This window comes from Capsicum annuum, chromosome 3 (assembly GCF_002878395.1).
Source record: "Capsicum annuum cultivar UCD-10X-F1 chromosome 3, UCD10Xv1.1, whole genome shotgun sequence".
NCBI lineage: Eukaryota > Viridiplantae > Streptophyta > Magnoliopsida > Solanales > Solanaceae > Capsicum > Capsicum annuum.
Genome location: NC_061113.1, coordinates 93,722,599 through 93,734,897, shown reverse-complemented (window position 1 = coordinate 93,734,897; position 12,299 = coordinate 93,722,599). Strand labels below are relative to the sequence as shown.

General features: G+C 36.3%; 1 protein-coding gene across 1 annotated transcript; it reads right to left on the bottom strand.

The window, feature by feature from the left end:
- Nucleotides 1-8,715: 8,715 nt before the first annotated feature.
- On the bottom strand, nucleotides 8,716-9,267 carry LOC107865345. Its single transcript, XM_016711627.2, has 2 exons — nucleotides 9,026-9,267; nucleotides 8,716-8,983 (listed from the first exon to the last, which is right to left on the bottom strand). The coding sequence occupies exons 1-2, from the start codon at nucleotides 9,265-9,267 to the stop codon at nucleotides 8,716-8,718; spliced, it is 510 nt and encodes a 169-aa protein (XP_016567113.2).
- Between the last annotated feature and the right edge of the window lie 3,032 nt (nucleotides 9,268-12,299).

Below are 12,299 nucleotides of genomic sequence, written 5' to 3'. Positions count from 1 at the left end.
TTATTGATGTTTATAATAAGAATGACCAAGAAGTACAAATAGAGAAGAAGTTTGTTGTTGAACTTTAGCTACAGTCTTAATGAAATTTGATAGCGAAGGTATTGAACAATATGAAGAAATAGTCTTTGCTCTAACGGGAATGGGATCGTATTTATACACTCCTAAGAAGATGGATTTGGACCTAAAAAATAGGCCAACACCACCTGTTAAGCCATCTATTGAAGAGCCACCGGTGTTGGAGTTTAAGAACTTGCCAGGATATTTATGGTATTTGATCCTAGGCAGTAGAAACACTTTACCTGTGATTATTGCTATGGATTTGGGTGAGCACTAGGTTGAGGTACTTATTTCTATGCTTAGAAGATATAAAAGGGCTATTGGATGGACTATTACCGATATTATCGGTAAACCTCCCAGTATTTGCACTTACAAAATTTAGCATGAAGAGGATAGCACACCAATCATTGAGCACCAACATCGCCTTAATCCACCCATGAAAGAAGTGGTTAAGAAAGAGATCATTAAATTGATCAATAAAGGAGTTGTATATCCTATCTCATATAGTAAATGGGTAACTCCCGTCCAGTATGTGCCTAAAAAAGGGGGCGTGACTATAGTAGGAAATGAAAAGAATGAATTGATTCCACTCAGCCTAGTCACAGGATAGAGAGTTTGCATGGACTATCATAAACTAAAATCATGGACTCTGAAGGACCACTTCCCGATGCCCTTTATGGATCAAATGCATGATCGATTAGCGAGAAGAGGTTGATATTGCTTCTTGGATAGGTAATTAGGCTACAACCAAATCTCTATTGCTCCAGAGGATTAGGGGAAGATGACTTTCACCTGCCCGTATGGTACTTTTGCATTCAAGCATATGCCATTTGGTTTGTGTAATGCACCAACCACTTTTCAATGATGCTTGATGTCTATCTTTTCCCATAAGGCGGAGGACACCTTGGAGGTGTTTATGGATGATTTATTAGAGGTAGGCGATTCTTGTGAGCTATGTCTAGTTAACCTGAGTAGAGCATTGCAAAGATGCGAGGAGTTCAACTTAGTGTTGAATTGAGAAAAATGCCACTTCATGGTGAAGTAGGGCATTGTCCTTGGGCAAAAAATTTCAGCTAAGGGAATTGAAATTGATCGAGCTAAAATTGAAGTTATTGAGAAACTTCCACTCCCTATTTTAGGGAAAAAAGTACAGAGTTTCCTTTGTCATCCAGGCTTCTACCAGGGATTTATAAAAGACATCTCTAAAATTGTAAACCTAATGTGAAAGCTTTTAGAGAAGGAGACCAAGTTTATATTTGATGATGAGTACAAAAAGGCATTTGATTACCTTAAGTAGATGCTAGTTGCTTCATCAATTGTTGTTGCACTGGGTTCGTTGAAACCATTCGAAATCATATGTGACGCAAGTGGAGTTGCGCTTGGGACTGTGCTTGGCCAAAAGAAAGAAAAGTTGTTTGATCCCATTTACTATACAAGCAAGGCATTGAATGGGGCCCAGAAGAATTATACTGTGACTGTGCTGGAATTTCTTGCTGTGGTTTATGCATTTGAAAAGTTTTATGCATATTTATTGGGGAATAAAGAGGTAGTGCATACAGACCATGATTCTTTATGGTATTTGATGGCAAATAAGGATGCAAATCCAAGGCTAATAGGTTGGATGCTACTGCTTCAAGAGTTTAACTTTGAAGTTAAAGATCAAAAAGGATGTGAAAATCAAGTTGCAAATCACGTGTCTACACTTGAGGGTGATCAAGAAGTCTAGAATGAGCTCGAAATTGATGATATATTTCCGAATGAGAAAATCTTAGCTGTTGTGCTCAAATGAGTACTTTGTTATGCAAACTTTGAAAATTCTATGGTGAGTGAGATTATCTCGAAGAATCTTTCTTTTGACCCAAGAAAGAAGTTTATTCATGATGTTACACAGTATTTCTAGGATGAGCCATATTTATTTCAGATATATTCTGATAATATTATTAGGCGGTGTATCCCGGAGGTAGACTGGTGGGTATTCTTGAAGCTTGTCATGCTTCTCCGATCGGAGGTCACCATGCAGGTAACCATACTATAAAAAAGGTGTTGTAGAGTGGTTAATATTAGGTTACCTTATTCAAAAACCCATATGAGTTTGTGAGGAAATGTTAACAGTGCTAGAGATAAGGATCAATATCGAAGCACCATGAGATAACCATGGCAAAGATGTTGGAAGTTGAACTATTTGACATCTAGGGTATCAATTTCATGGGGCCGTTTGTAAGCTATTATGGACTAAAATATATCTTAGTAGCTGTGGAATATGTGTCCAAATGGGTTGAAATAGTTTCTTTGGCTAATAACGAAGGCAAGAGAGTGGTGGCTTTTCTAAAAAGAAACATATTCTCTCATTTTGGAGTGTCAAGAACTATCATCAGTGATAGGGGATCTTACATATACAATAATACATTCTGGGATGCTTTATTGAAATACGGTGAGAAGCAGCAAAAGCTTGGTACTATATACCACCCACAAATCAGTGGGCAAGTGGAAGTTTTGAATCGGGAAATAAAAGCAATTTTAGGTAAAACGGTGAATGCTAGCCAAAAAGATTAGCCTAGAAAGCTCGATGATGCCTTGTGGACATATCGAACTACATTCTAGACACTTATTGGGATGGCACCACACCAGCTGGTCTACGGCAAAGTGTGTCACCTTTTGGTTGAATAAGAGCACAAGGCCTTTGAGCATTTAAATGACTGAACATGAACTATAAAGAAACAACCGAGTTAATATTGGAGAAACTAAATGAAATGGACAAATTCCGTCTTGGAGCCTATGAAAGAGCCGATTTGTATAAAGAAAGGATGAAGAATTACCATGACCGAAGAATAGAGAAGAGAGATTTTAAAGCTGGTGATTGGATGTTGTTGTTCAACTCTCGGCTTAAACTATTTTCTGGAAAATTGAAGTTATGATGATCTGGGCCATTCAAAGTAAGTGAAGTTTTTCCATCAGGTGTGGCAGAACTCAAAGGTAAAGATGGAAGTTTATTCAAAGTTAATGGGCAAAGAGTCACTATCTATATTAGTCAAACGGAAAATACAAAGCTACTATCCATTATGTATCTTGATGAAGTTTGAGTAGTTGAGATAACTTAGTCGTGCCGCGATAGTAAATCAGGTGCTATTGGGAAGCAACCAAAAAATTTTATGTTGTAAGTTTTTTTATTTTGTTTTTAAAATTTGTTGTTGTAATGAGTAGTTTAGGTGTGCAGGGGTTAAGGTGAAATCGATGATGTTAGGAAAGTGGAACTGAAGGCCAAAGTTGACGACTTATCAGCTAGTTGACGACGCACTACTTGATGTTGTCAACTACTGAAAAAAATGGGCATCATTCTGGATAAAGGTGATGACCAAAGATTATAAGTCATCATACTCATGATAAGGCATCATGTGAGGTCATCACTTAAGCCAATGTTGAGGTATAATCTGGATAAAGATGATGACCAAGGCTGATAAACTATCACCCATATAATAAGCCGGCGCACCTGGTCAACAGATGACCCAAAATGAGGCAACATTCTGTCTTTAGGTGATGATGAAATGTAATGGACTGTCAACTTTGTGATAAGACATCACGTAATTTTGGCCCAAAAATGACACTCTGACCTGACCCACAACCTTTAACCTTAATCTTTTAACATTCTAAACCCTAGTTTCTTTAGTTTATTGTCTTTCCATTATCAGTTTATTATCTTTAATTTATTTTTATTTATTACTTAGTAGATAATTATGAAAAATAATAAAAAAATAGGGGCTACATAATTGTAATCATTTTGAATTACATTCCCTTGGCCGTTGGGTTTCTTTTCAAAAGTCAATACTATGCTCTCTTTTCATCTTCACTAAAGCAAGTGAAAAAGGGTGAAAAAATTTTCTTTATTTCTTCTTCTTCTTCTTCTCCTCTGAGAAACCAGTCAGGAGCGCTTGTTCTTGTCTAAGAAACTTAAAAACCCTCATAAGGGAAGCCTACAATTTGAGTCAACTAAGAGGTATGTTTCAAGCTTGACTCTTTTTCTTTGGTAAGTAATGACAATTGCCCAATAGTGTAAATTTTGTAGGCTTGGAAGTGTTCATGGTCAATTTTACGTAATGTACAGTGAATTGGTTACTCAATATCAATTACATATTGCATCACTAAAATGTTTTCCTGAACAAAATGTCAAAGTTAAGAAAAATGTATCATTGTTGGGTAAAAATCCTCTAAACCTTAGATTTTCACGATTATTGAGTTTAATTTGGGTATGGATTCTTTTTGAAATTGAAAAACTAGGGTTTCCAGTTCTGAATTGCACAATAAAGTTTGAAATTTCAGCCCAAGAATTGAACTTTACATGTTCGAATGCATGATGTTGAATGAGGTCTATGTTGGAAAGTTTTCAAAGAGAGAAATATGGGCTGAGGATTGTGTTTTAGGCTGATGACCTAGCGATGAGCTATCACATAAGTGATGGATTATCAGACCAAGTAATCACTTGTTGTACAACCTAAATACATTCTTCCTGAAGCTGATAACTTGGCTGATGGGCTATCATATAAATAATGGCTTATCAGACCAAGTCATCACTTGTGGTTCAAATTGGCCACATTCTGCCTGAAGCTGACAACTTGGCTGACAGGCTATCACATAAGTAATGGCTTATCAGACCAATTTGTCAAACTCTTTCTCAATGACAGTGATAAAATCGTTTTAAGTATGACATTGAAACTTATTGGATTTTTCTTGTTTAGTTACTCTTGTGTATTAAGTGGTTAGTTTTTTTGGCCTTGCTACAGAATTGATCAATTCTCCAAAAGGAAAGGCAAAGAAAGTTGCTAACAAGGTGACTAAGAAAAACTTAACTCAAAGACTCCTCAATGAATCCGAAATTGAAGAAGAGGTTCCACAACTACAGAGACACAACAGAAGGTAGAGTCTGAAGATAGCTAAAGCTCTTCCACAATAGCTAAAGCTTTTCCACAACACGAGGAAGAGGTAGTTGATAAAGTTGGGATTGAGGAGGAAAACACCTCTCCCTCTTATCATACATCTTTAAAGTAGCCCAACTCTAAGGAACATTTATTATAAAATCCTTCTTATTAACACCCAACTAGTGAAGATTCTAAGATAAGGGGAGATATGATTAAATGTAAGAATCTTAGTGTTCAAGAAAGTGTTAATGGCAGGTTCATAGGGTAGACACAATATTCCATTATGGAATGACAAGAACAAAAAGAAGTATTAAGCGGTCGATATTTGAAGAGATGAGGATAATCACTTCTGGGTTAAGCAAATACCTCGAGATGGAGAGAACAGTGAAAGACAATCATTTGGGATAGACCACAAAGGGGGGTGAATCATTCTTCCCCATATTAGTTTGGGAATTTTACAAAAATTACTAGGCTATGCTGGGGAATATGTGTAATAAAGGACAAAAATCTAAAGACATGCCCAATATGAATAAGAACCCGATGAGGGGAGTAAAGGTGGATTTATTGGACAACACAATCAACAGATTCCTCCATGGCCTAAATTTTACCCCTTCAACCACTTCTCTAGAATTCTACTTTAGGATAAAGGAAAAGGCAAAATAGTATCCTTGATTGGCTAATATTATAGTTGTGGAATAGCCATAATAGTTAATAAATACAAATCCTGAAAGTAGAGGGCGAGCCTATAGAGGAAGTATTGAGGACAAGAGATATGGGAGCCTTGACTAGTGGGCCTCCGATAAATATTAGTGAGAATGCTGGGGAGTTTTTCACTTCGCCAACCATTGTGGTAGCTGTGTTAGCTTAGACTGATGCTTTTGTTATGATTATTCCCACTGATGATGTAGCAGCATAGTTAACGACTAATAATTCACGTGTTTGAAGAGCTACAAGTATATCTTATCCCTTATTATTTTAGATAGTTAGATATGCATTGACGGCAATGCATGTTCTTTTCTGTGAGGGTGGGGGGACTTGCAACCTCATGGGTATATTGTTTGTGTTTTATACCCTTGAGTGTTACTTAGTGAACTGACATGTTTAGGTTAGTTTTTTGTGGTTGCATAGTATATTTTGTTGTTTTCTTTCATGATGTTTATGGTTAACTAGGAGACAAATAGGTATCTATGGTAGTTTGGAAAAATGATAAATACCTCTCCAAGAGTGTAGTTTGCAACTATGTGATATGTATTTATATTTTTCTACTGTGAATCTTTTTATGGCATTAGTATTAGGGATGAGATAATCATTGCTAACAACTGCATAAACTGGATAGGTAATAGCTTGTGATATACCTTTGTGCCAAGTGTATGTGAGATATTACTAAGTTCCCTCTGTTTGTTAAATCCTGAAATTGCCCAGTTGGTCTTATCGAGTTTGTAGGATAGTGTTAGGAAAGGATCATAGGCCGTTTTTTATATTAGTCCACTTTTCACATAAATAACCTTCCACGTGTGAATATTACCATTTGATCCTTCTTTTGAGCATGTATACCTATTTTTCTTGTTAAACCTATCATCTTCCCATTTGTATCACAATGAACCTATTTTGGCCCTAGTCCTCCTAACATATTTTGCACTTCGACTCAGGCAAATAGCCTAAGTTGAGGGTTGCTAACAAAGGGGTGCGTGATTTAAAGTGAGTATGAAAAAGGTTAGAATAAGTAAAAAGAATGCAAGACTCGGTGTGGTATACAAAGAATAAGAAAAGAAAAGTTGTTAAAGAAAAGAAAGATTAAAAAACCGCGCCCAACCTTAGTATGCTTTAATAAAGAAAGGGAGAATTAAGGTAAAGGTAAATAAGTGAAACCCCCAAAAAAGTATAGTGCCAAGGAGGCTTAGTGAGTTTAAATATCCTTGTGTATCATACCAGCCCCAAGCCTATGCTACAAGGCCAAACAAAAGTCCTAGAGTGATCCTAACTTAACTGTCTGAAAGCCTCGGTAATGAAAATAAGGGCAAGCTTATGGCGTTTGGCATACGTTGACTATAATTTGTTTTTGAGAGAGAGTGTTTCTTGGTCGTCCCCACATTGACACACTTGATTTCATATATGAGTAAGGAGAGACTTCATTGTTGTAAGGTCGCATGGGTTATATTACTAGTTGTTTACTTATTTTGGGAAGTATAACTTATATATATGTGTGGTTGTTTGTGGCTAATAAGGTGCCATATCTTGATTCCCCTATTTCACATTGTTGTTCTCCATTAACACACACATTTAAAGTGATTGAAATTTGAGAGGGTAAGGTGGTTGAGAAAAAAATAATGATGGACTATCATTTGTACCTTACATTCTCTTGGTTAAGCAGCATAGTATTGTACTGTGTTAGTTGTTTAAGGACAGGTAATTGTTTTAAGTTAAGGAGTTGATGTGCAAGCTTTGTTCTAGCACATCAAAGGTTTTTAACTCGGAATATTTGTAAATTGTTAAGTAACTTTTGTCATTTTTGATTTATTCTCTTTGATATTTCATATAAGTAAATATGCATGAAAATCTATGACAACTATGTCAACTTTGTGATAAGCCGTTAGAGAAGTCATGAGCTGAAGACTGTGTACAGGAGCTAAAGTGAAGAGTTAATGACTTAACCTGATAAGTCATCAACTTCCTAATAGGCCATCAGATCAAGTAGTCACCTGTATGCAGAAAACATTAATTTGAAAGAGGAGTTCATAACTTGGTCTGATAAGTCGTTAACTCTCTAATATGCAGTCAGAGAAGGTCGTCAGCTATGCGCGAGAAATCTGGGATTTGAAATTTGACTCAAAAATTAGCTTGAGTATTTAAGGAAAAGTTTTAGGTTTTCATCAACATCTTCAAACTTACATAATATAGTAGCTTTTCAATTCTTTTTCTTGGTATTTTTCGAATTATGTTTTTGGGTTTGTTATTGTGGTTTTGAGAATTCTCTTGTGACGTAAAAAGAGGACTAGTCATATATCTTCATCGTTTGTAAGTTAAGAACTATAGAATTGTCTATTCAATATACGTTATTGATTTTTATATATGAGTAGCTAATACTCTTAACCAGAGTTGTGGGATCTACGATTTTGGTCTTCCAAAGTCATTAGTTGATCAAGATTCTCAAGGCACTAGGAACTTCTTCTTAATTCCTCTGTTGTGCATGTTGTCTTATGGTTGCAAATAAAAGACTAGACCTAATTATTGATTTGCTTGAAGTAATAAATCAATCTAATAGGAAGTGGATTATCAACAAGGATTTGGAAGTATTAAACTTTCATTTAATGATTAATGCTATAATAAGGTTAATTAACTCGAGATATATTTTGGTTAAGTACATGGAATTCTTAAGTTTGAAAGAATTAGGTAATTGAATGTCTAAATAGGTCGAGATAAATTTATATAGTGCTTTAATACTGATAGTCTGGTGTTCCTACATGATATAAGAATATTGATCCATAACTAGTGAATATCAAGTACCAATACTCATAATGAATACAACTCTGGTTTTCCCATAACACTAATTTGAAACATTAAAATAATATTTGCAAGTTGTTGAATTGAACAGGATAATAAATTTTGTTTATTATCTAAAACACCCATTTATAGGAAGCTATTAACTATTAGTCAATTGACTCATGAATAACTTCAATCAACACTTTATTCCCAGTGGGATTCGACCCCAACCTAGTTGGGTTATATATTTGACAACGACTGCTTACTCTCATAAGAGAGGTGTAATTTGGTTGTACCAGAAACCCATGTTAATCTTGTCCCACTTCCACTCAGGCAAGACAATCTCTTGGTACAAACCACCGGGCCTTATGTGCTTAACTTTCACTTGTTGAAATAGCATACACTTGGCCACGTAGCTTGCCGCATCTTCTTTCATATTAATCCGCCAATAGAACTTTCTAAGGTCTTGATACATCTTGGTGTAATCAGGATGAATACCATAACGAGCTCCATGAGCCTCAGCCATGACCTTTTCCCTTAATCCATCGACATCAGGAACAGATAGACTACCTTATTACCTCAAGATACTATCACCACCAATCATAAAGTCCACAACTTTTTGTTGACCTACATTACTCATGATTTTCATCAAGTTTGGGTCCAATACTTTCTTTTTCTTTATCTTAACAACAAGAGATGATTGAGATACCAGATGCTCAAACACACCACCAACCTTGGGGTTCGCAAGTCGAACTCCAATATTACCCAAACGGTGAACATCCATCAACAATTCCTGCTTATCCTCATCAATATGGGCCATTCTTCCCATAGACTATCTATTAAGAGCATCGGCAACTACATTTGCATTATCGGGATGGTAATGAAGATTCATATCATAATTTTTAAATAGATCAAGCCACCTTCTTTGCCAGAGATTCAACTCTTTTTGAGTAAACACATATTGGAGGCTTTTATGGTCGGAAAATATAACAACATGAGCATTATAAAAATAATGCCGCCAAATCATCAGAGTAAAGACCACGGCTAATATCTCTAAGTCACAGGTGGGGTAGTTATTTTCATGAACATTCAATTGCCTAAAAGCATAGGGAACCACAGTAATATATTGCATTAACATGCAACCAAGACCAATACGAGAAGAATCACAATACACCACAATACGATCACTACCCTCGGGCAAAGTCAAAACTAGAGTTGAAGTCAATTTATATTTCAACTTCACAAACCTACCCTTACACACATTAGAAAAAAAGATCTGGACCTTCTTTTGGGTCAACTTAGTCAACGGGGCAGCTATAGTAGAAAAATTCTCCACAAACCTTTTATAATAACCAACTAGACCCAAGAAGCTCTGAATATGGGATAGATTCATAGATCTAGGCTAATTGTCAACAACCACAACCTTTTGGGGATCTACTATATCCCCTTCACTAGAGATAATATTACCATGAAAATGTACGACTTCCAACCGAAATCCGCATTTGGAGAACCTGGCATACAAACAATGATCCTTTAAAGTTTGTAATACATCATGGAGGTAATCTACATGATCTGCCTTGCTATTAGAGTAAACTAAGATATCATCAATAAAGACAATGACAAACGTATTGAAAAAGAGAAAAAAGACCTTATTCATCAAATCCATGAATGCCACTAGGGCATTGGTCAACCCATAGGACATGACAAGAAACTTATACTTACCATATCAGGTTCTAAAGGTAGTCTTAGCAATATCTGCATCCCCAATGTTATGTTTATGATAACCCGATCTAAGATTGATCTTAGAGAAATACTTCACATCGTTATGTTGATTAAAAAAATCATCAATCCTAGGAAGAAGATATTAATTATTTATGGTCACTTTGTTCAACTGATGATAACCAATGCACATACGAAGGGAACCATTCTTCTTGCACACGAACAACATCGGAGTACCCTATGGAGACACACTAGGATGGATAAAACCTTTATCTAAGAGGTCTTTCAATTTCTCCTTATGATCTTTTAGCTACTCCAAAGCCATTCTATAAGAATTGGTGGAAATTGGACGAGTTTGTGAAGAAAGATCAATCCCAATATCGATTTCCCTTTCGGGAGGAACATTGGGAAGATCATCAAGAAATACCTTGGAAAACTTATTAACCACGGGAACAAATTATAGGAAAGGCTATTCTATGTTAAAATCTTTAACTCTAACCAAATAATAAAAACACCTCTTGGAAATAAACTTTTGGGGTTTAAGATAAGAATTGCACCTACCATTTGGCACTAAGGAACCACCTTCCCATACAATGATTGGCTCATTAGGGAATTTAAAATGTCCCTATGGGTATGATAATCTAAGGAAGAATAACTAGAGTGTAACCAATCCATCCCTAGAATGATATCCAAATTAACCATGTCTGCCTCTATCAAATCAACAAGAGTGTCTCTTTCACTAATAGATATCACACATCCTCTATAGACTCTTGTAACAACCATAGAGTCTTCGACCGAGGTAGAAATAAAAAAGGAATGACAGACTCTTGAGAACACAATAAAAATTCACAGACATATTTGGGGTCACACAAGAAAGAGTAGACCGTAGATCAAGCAAATAATAAATATCACGAAAGGAAAGTCTCAACATACCCCTGAAAACATCGGGGGGTACCTCAGAATCCAGGTGAGTATTAAGTGCATACAAGCAATTCTGGCCAACACTGGTGCCAGAAATAGAAACAGAGGCAGACATAACATCCTTTGTTGTGATAGAAGATGGAGTAGCAATAGGGGCCTTATTGGCATAAGAAGCAGCTAGAGAAGGGTAATTATGTTATATATGCCCAATATGACCACAATGGAAACAGCTGTTTCTCCTCTTATCATATTGACCATGGTGAATCTGACCATAAAATCTATAAGGAGGGTGAGGTGGAGCCAACTAAGCACCACTAGTATGGAATTAGGCATCCTGTGCTTAGGAACCACTACTAAACCGAGTCAGATGGTTACTCGAAAACTTCATATAAGGAGACTAAAAACTAGCAAAGAAGATAGAACTCAAAATACCTTACTTCTTGTAAGGACACTTGCCACCATCACTATCAGTAGGCTTAGAAGGCCTAAATTTCATTCCTAGCCTCTCAATCAGCTTAATTTGCTTCTTTTTATCTTCTTCTACTTGTGGAAAATACACAATCAACCTAGAAATATCTATGTTCTCAATTATCAAGGTCATCTTTCTCTCAAGAACTAACTCATAGGATAATCCATGACAAACTTACACATTCTAGACCAAATGTATCAAAACATCTTAGGAGCATACCTTGACAATTGATGGAATTTCAAGGCATACTTTTGAATGGACATCCTCCTTTACTTTAATTTCTCAAACTCTTCTGCCTTAGCCTCCCTCAATTCTTGAGAAAAGATCGAGTCTAAGAAAGCCTCAGAGAAGTCCTTCCATATAGCGGGACTAGCATCAACACCGCTAGCCAACTCTAACCCCTCCTACCATTGATATGCTATATCTTTTAATTTGTAGGAAGAAAAATCAATGGCCTCAATCTATGAAGCATGCATGATTCGAAGGATCTTCTCCATTTCAAAAATAAAGGCTTAATGATCTTCCCCAACCTTCATATCAAAGAACACATGAGGGCTCAACATAAGAAGCTGGAGAACCATGCTATGATTAAGAGGCTACCAATTGAGTCAGGAGGTTGATAAAGGGACGAAACTCTGCATTAGAAGCATTCCCTTGAGGGGACTAAGGAGAAGAGTCACTTTCATAAGTAGGGTTTGTGGGTCGAACCCCATGAGGATCCAGATGCTGCAGCCCTAACCTAT